This window comes from Condylura cristata, unplaced genomic scaffold (assembly GCF_000260355.1).
Source record: "Condylura cristata isolate star-nosed mole 26May11 unplaced genomic scaffold, ConCri1.0 scaffold00016, whole genome shotgun sequence".
Taxonomy (NCBI): Eukaryota; Metazoa; Chordata; class Mammalia; order Eulipotyphla; family Talpidae; genus Condylura; species Condylura cristata.
In genome coordinates this window covers 19517720-19534085 of record NW_004567117.1, presented here as the reverse complement: position 1 = coordinate 19534085, position 16366 = coordinate 19517720, and the positions used below count along the sequence as shown (strand labels likewise).

Here is a 16366-nt window from a genome sequence, read left to right as displayed (position 1 = left end):
ACCTTCTAGTGAGTCCAGGGTGTTTTCGTTTGGGTTAAAACTTGTAGTAAGTGAGTCTATAGTCCGTTTTCGGTCCTCAATTCCTATGCCGGCTTGGACGCGGTGATCTCGGCGTCTTTACTCTGCCGCCATCTTCCGGAAGTCCTCAATGATAATATATTTAAATCATAAAATTAAAATATAAAATGCTGTTCTCACAAAGGTATTTTAGATGCAGAAATTTCAATATTGAAGTATTCAGGTCTTACTAACTCAGTACCTTAATTTGCCTCCTCATTGGTCTTCCCATTATACATTCAAAAACAGATCATTTGTTAACTAAAAAAAAATAGTTTTGCAAAATGTCCTCTCATGCTAGCACCCAAAGACAAGGTGACTACTATGTTTATGCATAATTTCTCTCTCTTGGCTGTTACTCACACTTGACGCCATTTCTTACTCTGCATATGCAAATTTACATGCTAAATCTTGAACACTGGGTTCTTCTCTAATAATATGCTGACATCCTCTTGAGCAAATCCTCCAATATATAGTAAAAATAACCTGCAACTTATTTCTTCTTGATTGAATTAAGAAGTAACTTTCATCCCTCATGACCCTTGACCTTAACAGCTTTTTTTTTAAGAACATTCCATTAGATTGCACTGAGTTCAAATCAGATCCCTAATCATAAATTCCATAATGCCAGGGACTCTAAAACATACAGTACTAGAACATGACAGTATTACTCGGTGTTGTAAAGAGTTTTCCTTTCTATTTTATGTTAAGGTATTAAAACTCTCAGGAAACTAAAATGGAAAATGAGATAGCATGATAGATTGGAGGACCATATACTTGACCTAGCACTGTAGTGCAAAGTCACTCCAAGAAATTATTCTAAGTCGATTAATAGCAGACAAACTTCACAATCCTCCCCTCGTGCCTCCTTGTAAACAGGAACCTGCTGGTGGCAGTTCTTCATGCACCCAACACGTCACCATGTTTATTTTATTTCTTGGGGGATTATTTCCTGGTGCTTTTTTTTTTTTTTTTTTTTTTTGTAGCTGCATCACTTTGGTTTTAATCAAAACCATTCAAACAAATTTTATTTTTAAAATATTTTTTAAAAAATACCGGGAACATGTTTGAAGTGTCAGCTCCCCCTCACCATGGCCCCCTTTGCTGGGGGCTGTACACCACGATAATTAACCTTCACGCCTTGAGTTTGGGAGGTATAACTCATGTCGCGGTCAATTATCTCACTGTAGAGCCCCTAAGGATGAGAAGTATGGCTGCAAAACCTAATTAGTAATTTTTTTAAATGTGTATTGTTTACTTGATATTCTGTAATGACTTCCTCTGAGGCACTACGGCCTATCATGGCAGGGTCCTACTTAGACAATTTTTAGCAGCTCATTGACCTGATAAAAAGGCCCGCCATGGTCTGTCGGCGCCCGGCAGCCACCGTTGACAGGATGGACTGTTTAACGTTTCTTTCTAAGTCATTATGGTATATCATGTCAGGTCCCTAGTAAAAGAAGGTTTTTTTTAGATTTAGAACAATCAACTCGATAGACCAAATAAAGAGCTCCTTACAGAGCTGAATGGGAAAAAGCAGATCTCACAAATGCCCAGTCAATCTTCTAGCTCCATATCTCCTATGGGTTGGTTGACCCAGGCAGCAATCCATAACTTAAAGTGGAATTTTTCTGTCGTTGCCAAGCTTCCGTTCAAAACAGCAAGCATGATCAGCATGCTTTAATTGGTGAATAAATGAAAAGAAACGAAAATATGTGACACTGTAGATCAGAAAAGAAGTTTCTTAAAACATTTATTTCCTGTTGTTTAGATGATGATTCCAACTCAATAGAAGTTCCCTACCTGCTCCCTGCCAAGCTGGTAGCTACTACCAAACTTGCTGAGAAGTTATTACTATGCTGACAAGTCATCAAAATGATTGAAAATAATAGAGAAACACTGTAAGTCACCACTGGGGTGACTTTACCTCTTAGAGCTGGCTGGCCAGATTTCTAGAATATCTCACCTACTCAAAGCTCCCCAAGGAGCGTAATAAAAAGTGCAGAACACACAGCCCCTAGGCTCATTCCACCTAGTATCAGCTCATGAGTTGTGTGGCTGCTACCTATGAATTTCTAAGGCAGAAATGAGAAGAAAATACAAATGTAGTGCTGATGAGCTGTTCTGATGTCAGGCTTAATGATTTGATTCATTAAGAAGGAAAAGAAGACAAAGATGTAAACTAGTTTGTTAAAAATGCTTTGATGACTTTAAGACTTTTATAAAAGAAAAATTTTTTTAAAAAGCAGTTTGGAGAACAACAACCGTTTATCTTTCACTGAGTAAGTAAAAAGCTAGAAGCAAATGCATCAGAAATGTTTCCAAATTTAAATATTTTGTTTCTAGCAATCTCACAAGAAACCATGCAGGACAATATTCTGTTTGAAAATCTGTTGTGTTTACCCTGATAAAGAAAGTCAAACATTCAAGAGGTGATAAGGTGATAGTGGCTGACATTCATCCAAACTAACTAAATAACCCTATGGATCTAAAAGGACCTTTAAAGACCTGTACAATAAACAGTGTTCAAAGTATGTATGAAGAAGTTATTAATAGTCTTTTTTTAATTTATTTCAATATGTTGACTATTGTCACTGATGGTAGGAAAGGGTGACTAGTAGAACAATTTGAAAAGATGACAGTGCAGTTCCATTAAGAACTATTCGATCATCTTGAGCTTACTTAAAAAAAAAAAAAAACTTAGCCCTCCCTGGTGGCGCAGTGGGGTAAAGCACCGCACTAAGAAGCTTAAGCCACTTCCGCATGAGTTCGATCCCGCCTGCCCCAAGGAGATCCACATGGTGTGGCAGACCTCTCCTGACCCGCCCGCTGCTCCCCTCAGCAGTGTACTTCGTCGATCTGCCTGTTATGCTCCCCACTCTGTCCCTGGTGAATCCTCTCACCCTCCACATCTCTGGCCTGTACCCCAGTTCTGTCTAAATAAATAAATAAATCTTTAAAAAAAAAACTTAAATAGTTTAATCCAATTGTGCTCTTCTTCTGAGAGGAAAGAAAGGGAAATTCCTTAGAGAAACCTGAGGTAGTAAAATTTTAGGCCTGAGCAAATGTTCACCTTAACTGCACTTACACTCTTGTACAAGGGGGTTCTATAGTGCATTTCATGAATTCCAATTTGGGCATGCAAAGAGAATGTTCACTATTGGCATTTCTACATAAAAATGCAATTTTAGACAGGAAGGGAAACCTATTGATTTTATTTTTTCCATCTAGATCCTAACAGTGACACTGTGTGGATAAAGCTAGGAGTACACATGGAGCATTGAGAAAGACTTAGCCAAATAAATATTAAATAACAAGTTCTGACAGATTTTAACCAATTATTACAATAAGAAACCAAATTGAAAAAGTAAAAAAAAAAAAATTAAACTCAGGCTTGATAAAAGGATTTTATACTGCCAAAGGGAAAGAGAGCTTCTCTTTCCCTCATTAGCTAGATTATTAATAGTGCTTTTCTATTTGTTATGACTTGCTCTTCTAGACCATGATATAATGCGCAGAAGAACTGGTCAGCTTAAGCCCATTATAAGTCAAATTATTTAAAGATAGCCCATAGTGACATTGGTAAATTAATTATTTCAGAGATGCTAAGCTGTAATAGGATTACATAGAAGAGGACTACTGAAGAATCCTTGTGTCAGCAGTGCAAACAAATATGTTTGTTATTTAATACAGGCTTTTGTAAGCATGTCTCTTCAGTGAAACATTTTTGCTGAGAAGATAAAAGCACCAGTATTACAATAGCTTGATCAAACATACTCAGTAAGAAAGCAATTGAAATCTAGTTAGATGAATGGAAGGAGCCAGTTCGCCATTTGTATTTACTTAATTTTGCAATTGTTTTAACCTAATTTTTAGATGAGTTTTCCCCTCTATATCAGGAAACTCAAATATTTTTAGTTGTCAATTCCTTGATAATATGATAAAAATCTTTCTCCAAACATATTCCTCATAAAAAGTACATATGCAAAACATAATCTGTGCGTGTGTGTGTATAAGTGTAAATATATACATATATAGCACAATATTTTATTACAATTTCAGAGCTTCATGCACCCAAAAGAGTCCTATTTAAATCTAACAGTGACACTGTTAGAGCCTGGTTAATAATCCTCACTTAATAAAATTTATCCCACCTGCCTTGTACACCCCTTCCTACTTTTTCCATCACTGGTGTTCTGCGTCATCTTCTTGAATTTTCTATAGCATATAATTCTTCCAGAAGCATCAAGAAAATATAAAAATGAAACATAAGTAAGCTATGACTTTAAAATTATCAATGAAAATTATTAATTCCAGTAGAATTGAAAAACAAAACTGAGCTATAGGATCCAGGAATCCCCCTTCTGTCTGTGTATCCATAGGAGCCAAAATCAGTATGTTGAAGAGACATCTGCATTTCCATGTTCATTGCAGCATAATCCCCAATAGCCAAGGGGTAGGAAAAACCTCAGTGCCTGTCAGTAGGTAAATGGATAAAGAAGGTTTAAGAGATACATACATACATACATTTATATAATAGAATATCATTTAGCCATAGTAAAGAAGGAAATCCTACCTTTTGCCACAACATGAAACTAAAGGATATAATGGTAAGTGAAATAAGTCAAGCAGAGAAAAACAACTATTGACTATCACTTATATGTGCAATCTTTAAAAAAGTCAAACATAAAAGAAATATAATATCTGATGGATGCCAGGGGTTAGAGACTGAGGGGCGGTACAAACTTTCATTTATAAGATGTATAAGTCCTGAATATTTAAATGTACACATCATATAAAGATCTAGTGCTAATTAATAATACTGTATTATATACTTGAAATTTGCAATAAAAATAGATTTTAAGTGTTATCACCAAAAAAGGTAACTGTGTGAGGTTATGAGTGTGCTTATTAACTTGATTTTGGGAATCATTTCACAATGCATGCATGTATCATTAAATTAGGCAAAGTTATAAACTTTAAATGTATTATAATATATTGCCAACAACACCTCAGTGAAACTGGAAAAAAGAAAATAAAACAATATATCACCATTTAGAGCAGATATGATGCCTTTATTGTAATAAATCTTATAAGCAAACATCAAAGAATTTAGTCAAGTAATATAAGAAAATATATATGCTGTTTACATCTTGATGGCTATTTTAGAATGTTTTACCCAGGAATATTAACTGATCATTCATGAGCATAAACCAAATGCTGGACACTACTGCAAGCCTTTTCCATAGATACTTGCAAATAATCCTGGGACCAAGTTACAATTATCATCTTCGTGAGACAGCTGAACATATTGACACTGAGAGAGGTCAAGTAACATGTGAAAGGCCAGACATCCAATAAATTACAGTCAAGTGACCAGATACAGGCACCAAGCTGTTAATCAAGATACTATATTACTGCTTCCTCTCAGTACTTTGGATATACAACTTGGGAAAATCTCCAAACCATATAGACTTAACTGATTTTTTTTTTAAAGATTTATTTATGTATGCATACAGAACTGGGGTACAAGCCAGAGGTGTAGGAGTGGTGAGAGGATTCACCAGAAAAAGAGTAGGTTGCAGAACAGCAGATCGAAGAAGTACACTGCTGAGGGGAGCAGCCAGAGGGTCAGGATCGGCCTGCCGCACCATGTGGTCACCTCCGGGGACAGGGATCAACTCATGCCGAAGTGGCTTTAGCTTCTTAGTGCTGTGTTTTAATCCACTGCACCACTAGGAGAGGCCCACTTAACTGATTTTTTAAAAATGACCTCAGGACACTTCCTGTTATGATTCATGTTGACCAAGTGTCTTGGCATCAGTTTTTATAAAGGCTGTTATTTATTCAAATATACAATATATTTTCTGAGAAATTTGCCACTTAACAATTTTACTTTCTTCGTATTGGACCGCATGTTATCCTGATGAAGCAATTATTCCACTAGTATCAGTGAGAAAAACAAAGCAAAGCTTGAGAATTTTAACAGAATCATCCTAATGCGAAATTTTTGAGTCCTCTTCAAACATTGGATTCTCCCTCGGTCCTCATACCTTGTTAGTTACCAAGTCTTACATACTCCTTTAAAATAGCCTTTGTTTCACCCCTTTCCACTCTTCTACCAAAACGCTAGTCTCAACATCTCAGAATTAGTTGACCTATTTCTGTTCCTTTCAACACAACTTGCATCTTTTGCCTTTGAAGGTATAGTGGCATCATTTAATAAATAGCCTCTCTTGAAAAGAAACCAAAAAATATCGTTTCGCTTCATAACAACTAACAGCAAAAGCAATGTAAGATAAAATTCCTATAATTTCAATACTATGTTCAGTTCACGGAAGTTTCTCTATTTGCAGTAATACTGGGGGGTGGGAGGAAGAAAAAATGATAATTGAAGAAATTTTTTGATGATGTAGTTCTCTTATAAATTGGGAACAATGACCCTTGAAGGACCATAAAGAAAGTGAATGTCAAGATAATTTATTATTGTTACATTACCTACCTCATTTTTCACTTTGTCTTACTACTGTGATATCCTTACAAGGTACCAAATATCCCAAACGGCAGTGCACACTTGAACATATACAAAAAACAAGCAAAAAGGAGCTCACACAAAGAGTTGGTGAATATCTCGTCTCCTATTACCCTAATATAAAAAAAAGTTAACCAAATGGAAAAAGCATACAACCACTTCATAAGGGCTCAGATTTAGCAGATTGCTCCATGTGTCATTTCCAACAACTCTCTCCAAAACAGGATGTACTCCTGTCCTCAACTGACTGGACTCCTTTTGTGTTTTATGTTGTTTTCATTGTAGAAGAGCCAGTTTCTATGCATGTCGGTTGGACAAACATTTATATGTTATTGGTGGAAGGAATGAAACCGGCTACTTGTCCAGCGTGGAATGCTACAATCTAGAAACAAACGAATGGCGTTATGTGTCCTCTTTGCCACAGCCTCTGGCAGCTCACGCGGGAGCAGTGCACAATGGGAAGATATACATTTCAGGCAAGTCACTCCTCCACCTCCGTTACCAAGGCATTTCTGAGGCATTTCTTCACTTGTATGTATATGCTTAATTCTCAGGGGGTGTACACAATGGAGAATATGTCCCTTGGCTATATTGTTATGACCCCGTGATGGACGTCTGGGCTCGAAAACAAGATATGAACACAAAACGTGCCATCCACACTTTGGCTGTAATGAATGATCGCTTATACGCAATTGGAGGAAATCATTTGAAAGGTCTTTTTTTTTTTTTTAATCACAATAACATTTGCATCTCATGTTTCTTGCTAGGGGGGTTTGTCATTAGATAATCATAGTTAACCAAGTAAAAAACATGTTGACCAAATAAAATCTACCCTGTGTAAATTAGCAGAACCCTTGGGCAAGCATTTACTTTGGGTTTTCTGCAGAAAGGATTATTTTTAAGTTACCACACACACATTAAAGAAATGAATAATGATGTCTACAGAAAATAAAATCTGAGGACATTAATAACTGAATAGCACAATTTGTTGTAACAATGAATGCAGTAAACTAAATTATTCCTTATCATCAAAGTTATAATAATGGATTTTTTCCATAAAAATTGTTTTGTGTACTAATCATACAGAATTTTAAGAATAGCTGCATTAAAATGTCCAAAATTTTTCTTAAAGAAAATAGAATTTCATGTATACATTTTGAATAATTTCTTTTAAGACTCAAATTTCAAGCCACCTATGATTCTCAAGTTCTTTATACTTTCCTTTGTCAATGAAAAGTCTTACTGGAAGCATTATATGTTTAGAATCATGTTTTGGTTCCCTTCTTCTCTGTGTGTATAACTACAGCCTTTGTCATTTTTTTTTAAGATTTATTTTTATTTGTTTATGTATAACAAGAACTGAGGTGAAGCCCAGAGGTTCTGGGGTAAGAGGATTCCTTAGAGACAGAGTAGGGAGCAGAAAGGGTGGACCTACTGAAATATACTGCTGAAGAGAGCAGCCAGCAACACAGACGAGGTCTGCTGCACCATATGGGTCACTTCCCTGGCTGGGGATCAAAGTCATGCCACACATAGCTTGATAGCGCTGAGACTTTAACCCTTCCACCACCATTTAGGCCCTACAACCTTTTGAAGGTTTGTGAATGCATATAACTTTTACGCATGTGCATAGCACTGAACTTGATAGGGAAGCAAGAGACCTTTGATAATGAGAACATTATTGAACTGCATTGGGCCACAATTTCTTTATCTGAGAATGAAAAATTTGGTTTAATTGAACTCTAAAATCTCCAGCTGTGACTGTCCATGATTCTTGAAAATGAACTGAATGAGAAATAGACCATCTGGCTAGGGTAGATCAGGATGTAATTGATTTCTCAACAATATACCCATCTTAAAAGTGGATCAGACATAGACATTTATTCTATTTTTCCTAGTATATATTTACCTCTAAACATAATAAAGACTGCACAGGCATAATTTTTCTGTAAATATTTCCAAATTCATATGCATTCAGAAATATTAATATCCTAATTTATGTCTGCTGTTGAACTTAGCCCACTGGAAGAGGATTATCTTTTCTAGTGGAACTCAACTCTTCCTTCTTTATTCTTTTTCTCTTTCCATGGTGCTTCTTCATTTCAACTATATACCATCCCTTTATAGCAACACATATTTACTTTGTAGCTTTCGATACTAAAGGATGATGTCTACTAAATTCATTTGCACAATAATGCAATATTAAAGATTATAGTACCTTTCAATATTTAAGATTATACTTGAGCAGAAGGCTTGGGTAATGAGAATCTAGAAATCACAAACACACATCAAAATTATGTGGATTGAGAATGACATCATGGTATACAGGGAAAGATTTGAACCTACCCATGTGTGGGATTTATTCCCAGTTATGCACTTAGAATAGTGTGATATTTCTCAAAACGTTTGACCTCATGTCTATAGTATCCTTTCCTTAGTAGTTGTGAGGGTAGTAGCATATATAATACATGTCCTTGGCAAGACAAGACACACATCTCCTATTTGACACCACTAGTATCAAATAGTAGGGATTTCCCCCAATCACTCCAAATATATATATTTTAAAAGTTATCAATAGGGGGCCCTCCCTGGTGGCACAAGGGGTTGAAGTGCAGCACTATGAAGCTAGCCATCACCACTTCAATGCCAGTTCTATCCCTGTCCTGGGAGGTGACCCTCATGCATGGCAGACCTCTCCTATCTTGCCGGCTGCTCCCCTCAGCAGTGTACTTCATCAGTCTGCCTGTTCTGCTGCCACTCTGTCTCTGGTGAATACCTCACCATCCCTTCATCTTCAGTTCTATATGCATAAGTAAATAAATCTTTAAAAAGTTATCAATAATCTTAATAGTAAAGGAAAGAAACATAGCCAGAGTTGTAGTGAGCACATTGCTCCATCTCCAAACCTAGAGGATTTATTTTACTTAAGAAGTAGTGGCCTGAAACATTGTAAAAATATATTTGGGGGGGGAGAGTCAAATATATTATTAAGAAAACCAATGTAGTTTAGTCTGTCAGAACATGAGCTCTGAGTTCACATCTCAGCCTATTTACTGTCTGTGACTTACACTATTTGTTAACTTTCTCTGCTTCTCAGTTTCCTTATCTCTAAAATGAATATAAAGTAATTGATGGGATTGAATAAGCTCATTTCCATAAAGTATTTATAAAATAACTAACTTACAGTCAGCACTCTATAAAAATACTTGTTTTGTTATTACTTCAAACTTTTTAAAATAGATTTTAATAAAATATTTTCAATGAGATTTGCCTTCATACAATCAGCTTTTACCAATGACATCCAATTAGGCATTTTGCTTTAAATTAATCTAAAGCACACAGTTTGGTTTTTTTTGTTTGTTTATTTGGTTGGTTGGCTGGTTGAGTGGTTGGTTTCTCGTTATATCTGACATTCCTCCCACTTGTATAAGTAAGTTTAGGATTTGTGTCTTCAGAGACACAATTATTATCTACTTTGTGGCTCTAGACCTTTTCCTTTAAAAAGCCCTCAATTTAATTTGGTCTCTGAAAGTTTATTCTCTCATGGTTTCATTTTCCCATGTCACTTAGGTTTCTCCCACCTTGACGTTATGCTCGTAGAGTGTTATGACCCAAAAGGTGACCAGTGGAATATTCTCCAAACACCCATTTTGGAGGGTCGAAGTGGTCCTGGATGTGCAGTGCTTGATGACAGCATTTATCTTGTAGGAGGCTACAGCTGGAGTATGGTATGTGACCTTGTGTTTGGGTTTACATTTTGTTTCCTTCCAAATGTATCATCACTCACACATGTATCTTTTAAGAACATCATGCTTATATACAAGGAGGAAGTTACTCTAAGTAGTAAAATAGAATCACAGTGATTGCTGTAGAGTTGGCTTTCTATCTGGGCAACTATATCACACAATGTGATAATTTTATGTTTCTCTTATCTTCCATGCTTTTGTGATTCAGTTTTTCAACTAAATGCTAGGCAGAAGTGATTTTACAAAGATTCTGTTGACATTGAGTAGCAGAGTCAAAAGTGGCCGACCACTAGACATGAAATAATAATAGTTCAATATTCATTAATTGTTCAATAACCACAAATCCTGGTTCAACTTTATAATTGGACACTACTTCTCTTTTTTCTCCCTATTTATCATGAAAGTTTCTAACGATACAAAGAGTGCACAATGGATGCATCATCCAGCTTCAGCATCAATCAACATAGGCATACTTACTTCAACTAGCCAGCCTTTCAAAAATTTTGACTCAGGCAATTTGAAGCAAATTCTGGACATCCTTAATACTTCAGCATTTATCTAAATAAAAAAAAAATGATTCACTTATGTAAGCATACCATCATTATCATACCCTATCCAATTAATAATTTATTTATTCTAAATCCATATTCAAATTTCTCCTCTTGACTTGAGAAAACTTTAATTTTCAAATTGATATGTTTTACAACTTGTATTTGGTTACCGTATCTCTTGCAATCTGTAAAATTATCCTTACCAGACTAGTTGTTCCATATCACTGACTTGTTGCAAAAGTGGAGTTAATTAACTTCAGAATACTCAACATTCCCAAATTGACTAATGATTTACTTGTGATGTCACTTAAAAGAGTCCTCTGACTCCACATTTCTTATCAATTGGAAGTTAAACATTATGTTTAGCTTTTTGGTTTGTTTTTTTTTTTACCTGAGGAGGGGGCAGTATGTATTTGGACAATTATAACACATCAGGAGACAGACAGGGGCGAGGAGATCTATCTCTATTCACTTCCTAAATGATGACTCTTTATATTTTCCATTTGATATGTGTTGATGTTATGTATACATGGGATTTCATTTCATTGACATCAGGCAAAGTTATTACTTAAAGTTCGGGGGGAGGTTTAAAAAGTTATTAGCGAAGCTTGATGGAGGCAAATAGGTACTCACTAAGCAACTAGATAGTCATACATTTTGTCTGCTGGTATAAATTGCTAGGAGTAAACTTTCAGAAAATGCTTATTAGGTTGGTTGGAATTTTTGCTTTTTATCTATGGTAAATACAAAATTGCTTTAATTTGGGAAGGGAGACATTATACAAAGACCAAAAAGGTTGACAAGAGAAGCAAGATTATAGATTTTATTTTTAATTTTCATATGCCTTAAAAAAATCAATATGTGAAGAAGTTGGCAATTTCCAGCTTGTGTTAAACTGGTTTTGAATTCCAGGTCTGATTCTCTACAGTAGTAAATTTAAAATAAGGGGAATAATCATCTAAAGTTCAATTTACTTCAATTATAAGACTATTTAAGTTGAATTTTTCTTTTTTAAACTTAACCCATCTATCTAATTCCCAATTCTGGGTCTCTTGTTTTAAAGAATTTGTCAATTATTTGGATCTTATTATTAGTCTCACCCACACCAAGATAGATTTTGAAATCTTGACCATGTCTAATTTCCTCTTGGAAAGGAAACAGCTTAAAATCCACTGTCATTGTTTGAATCTTTTTACCAGGAGCAGAGAATTAGTATTTTCTTTCCAATGTGAATGTAATAATTAAGATTGTCGGTGCACTTTTCTAAGCATCCTTTCCTAAATGCTCCCTGCTCTACCATTACAGGGGGCCTACAAGTCATCTACAATATGCTATTGTCCAGAAAAAGGCACCTGGACAGAACTCGAAGGAGATGTAGCAGAGCCACTGGCAGGCCCAGCCTGTGCCACAGTCATCCTGCCAGCCTGCGTACCTTACAACAAATAACACCAGGAAACCCTGGAATGAACAATATCACATTCTAGGAAGCAGTAACAGGTGACATCACTATGATAATAGGAACAATGCATTCTAGTGGTACAACTGCCGAAACCCACCCTTGGTTTCTGATGATTTTCAATTAACTCTGAAAGAAAAAGACCTGTTCTTGAACAGATGATATGTCTGTAACTCGGATCACATCAGACTTGGTGTGACAGACTCTTCCATTTCAGACTGGTTTTAACTTGTCCCAGCTTCACAAAACTCCTCATATGGATCTTAACCTTCAAAAGGAGAAAGGTAAAATACAGAAGAGTGCCCCCAGAGAGACCTCAGATCAGTATTGTGCATTGTAGTCTACCTGCATGTGATCTATGTTGAAGTTTCAGGGATATTGTGTTCATGAATGATTTAGAATCTGACCCACCAAGATACTAACACTGCATTGCAGAAATTGCCACTTAATCCTATATTCCTAATCTGTGGCTACTTCACAGACTCCATAGGCAACACAGTTAGAGAAAACCATGTAAGATTAAAGAGGAGAATTTTTGTTACTATACAACTGCATTTTGTAGACCTACCCTTAACATCACCTCATGGAGTCAGAGAAGAGAAAGATGTTGGCTTTTGTAGCAATTGCTTTCTGTCCAGTAGGTTCTAGGCGAACGAGATTCATAATTTCTTTGTTTTTAATTTTCTCTGAAAGAGGAAAAAATATACGATATCACTCTTCAGCTCATGGAGACCCTTGCTTTCTCATCTTTTTAACATCATATAGGAAGTGATACATGTGTTACTTGCTTCAAAACAAGGCTGGAAAAGCCTGTCATACAACACTGAAGAGATTCTAAGACAATACAAGTGACCCAATCGGCCTGTGATGAAAACTAGGAGCTTGCATTCAGAAATTCAGGGACAAAAAGAAAGAAGTTTCTTTTAACTGCAATCCCGGTTGTCTCTCTGTACCTAAAACATAAAACTTAAGAGTTATAGGAGCAACTTATAGCTCCTAGTGAAATACATTCCCCTCTTCCTCACTAGAAAAGTCTAAATTAGACTGTAGAACTACACATGATTTACCCTCATTTTCCCCCCACCTCATATTTGTTTGTTATCACCAGAGATGCCTGAGCTCAGTGAAGGGAGCAATTGCTGGTTGTCTTCAGGAGCATGAAGAATTTAGGAACAGAGGTCAGGAGAGCATGAGATAGGCACAGTGTGGCCACTCAAAAGAAAAAAAAACTGGCAGGAAAGTGAATTCGATTAATTGGTTGGTTGTTTCAAGCTCTTCAGACCCTAACTGTTGTTGTTTCAGTTAGGAGTAAATCAAAGCCTAAAATATATTTTAATCACCCAGAAATGCTGTTGAATCTCTCAACAAATGTGTCATTCAAAGCAACAACATGGGAAGCCACAGATTAAAATGCCTTGGTGATAAACTTTCACTGTGGAGCATGTCGCGATGGATGGGTGTACTGGAATCCAATGATGTTTCTACAGTAAAGTGCAATCTTTGTTGTTTTTGTATTTATTTGTATGTTCAGATCCAAAGGATCCGTTGTAAAAAATATATATATAAATATATATATATATATATCTCCTGTGCAATCAACTTTCATTTCTTTTTCCTTGAAATCATATGAATATAGAGAAAGAAAGTACTTTGTGGAAAAATCCCAGCTGACATCATAAAGAGAAGAAGGTCTGCTTCAGAACCTTCTATCATCACTGGTCACCATTTCTTCTGGAAGTCACAGTTTATACAAGGATATTGGCTTTCCTTACACTTGTTCTTCATTTATTTTATTTCTAGTCAAAATGAATAAAAGCATTTATGAGAACCATAAGTAAAGCTTTCTGTATTTCAGAAAGACACAAACTATTAGGAAGTGAAAAGTGAATAAAGACGTCACAGAGAATGTAAATTTTGTACAGTATTAGAATGTGTAAATGAGCTTGCTTGAAGGGGAAAACTTTAAATAATAAAAACTTTATGTACTAATTCAATGGCATCTTATATTCCTACTTATAGAAATATGTACAGGTCTCTACAACAATTGTTGAAGATTTGTAGTATGTAAATGCCTAAATATTTCTATTCTGCATGTATACTTTACAAATCTATTTAACTTCCTGGCAGTATGGAAAGGGATACTGTATGGGCAATACTAAAATTCATAGAATGTTTCTGGGAGTACACGGTAAGTTAAAAATCATGAATTATATCTGATTTTCCCACTGCAAGAGTATGGCAGTGAGGCATAAGTTAGCCAAGATCTGATGAGTAAATACTTGCAGAAATAATTTAAAGTACCATAAATATTAATATGTGCATATTTTCTAAATAATATGTGAATCACAATTTTACATTTGTCAATTACCTAAAATGGAACTTAATTGTATTCTCTTTTTAAAAATCTGAAAAAGAAGTTGGTACCATGGGAGAAACTGAGACATATAGCTGATGGTTGTAGTTAGCCCACCTTCCAGACAGAGACCCTACAAGTGAGGATGCTTGCAGTTAGAATTTGCCGTAATGCTTCCAAAACACTGTTATTGATAATTAAACTCACAATGACAGGAACATTTGATCCACCCTATTCTGGATATTTTAAACATTTCTTCACTTACTCCTTTGAACAGCTTTTTACAGTGAATATTATTCCTATGTTATAGGTTAGGATACACATCAGAAAGGGTAAACTATTTGATAAGGATAAATGCTGATGGGTAGTAGAATGAGGATTCAAGCCAAAGTTTTAATTAAAAACCATCCTCTAATCACATGGTCTCCTCCTCACAAAGAAATTTCTTAATCCTTTGAAGTCATGTAGGAATTCCTGGTGGATTAGCTGCTTTTTCCACATTTGAATGATATGTGCTAGAAGGGGAAAGGTGCACAATTAATCGTGATACATTATGACAAATGCTCGATTGATGGTGGGGATGAAACACTAGAAACTCTTAAGGATGGGGAGAAGGAGAGGATAGAGTTTGCTCTATGACCTTGAAAGGTCATGTTCTCCAACTTCAGTTCTGTCATCTGTCAAAGGAGTGATAATCTCTTCTTTGAAACAGCATTGCAAAAGTCATTTTAAGAATGTGAAACACTGTACCTGGCAAACTCTGAAGCAAAATGTGCATTCACTCTGGATACAATGACAAGGTCCAAATGGTAGCCAGACATAGAAAATACCTTAAAATACAGCCTCAGCCTCACTTTGAAGTCATTTTTCTTTACTACTCTGCCCATTGAGCAGTGTGAGTCCTTGCTTTTCCACAAACACAGTTATGCTTTCCATCTTTGCCCTTTGCTTGTGTGTTTTCTCCTTAGAGAATGCCATTTCATGCTCAACACTATCTATTAAAATCCTGTCCTTCAAGGACCCGTTCAGAGTCCACTGACTTCATTAAGGCTCCGTGATCACAGCAGTCTTATGTTGTATTTTTCATCTGACTTCCTAGGTCTTTGTTGCTTGTTCGAGACTATTTGTAAAGTTTTATGTCTTGCCCACTTAATCGATTCAGGTTTCCTGAAGGGTAGCTATAGCATGCAGTGTCTCTGAAAACACTATAAAAACATGAAATATCCATTGAATAACCATGCTTTTTTATTACTATAAGATAATCAAACAGTGGATATTTTGGAAAATAGGGGAGGAAAGAAAACTATCTTTAGTCTCCCAAACAACACTATAACCTTTATCTTTTGGGACTAAATTTTTCCAAGTCTTTTTCATTTCCATTTTTTGTATTCATACAACTAAATTTGTATCTTGACATCTCAAATTTTAGCATTTCAAAGTGTCTTCCGATAAAGACTAGGTGGTCTTTATAGTAATTTTTAATAATTTCATAGTATGCTCAATGAACATTCAAGCATTGGCAAATTAATTTATGTTCTGATGTTGCATACAGTCTTCAAACAGAATTCTTATGTGTTCCTTCTGATTCCCTCCTACCAATTTCACTCCACAGTTCATGTTCTACCCAAATACTAATATTGCTTCATCATAACAAACATTTTGAAATATATA

General features: G+C 35.7%; 1 protein-coding gene across 1 annotated transcript in view; it reads left to right on the top strand.

The window, feature by feature from the left end:
• The window catches only part of KLHL14 (kelch-like family member 14), a 93862-nt gene extending 79963 nt beyond the window's left edge, over nt 1-13899 (top strand). Inside the window, exons 5-8 of the mRNA XM_012725966.1 lie at nt 6875-7065; nt 7144-7302; nt 10160-10317; nt 12192-13899. Coding sequence (XP_012581420.1) covers nt 6875-7065; nt 7144-7302; nt 10160-10317; nt 12192-12332 — 649 coding nt within the window. The 3' untranslated portion in view covers nt 12333-13899. The remainder of the gene's footprint in view (nt 1-6874; nt 7066-7143; nt 7303-10159; nt 10318-12191) is intronic.
• The last annotated feature ends 2467 nt before the right edge of the window (nt 13900-16366 follow it).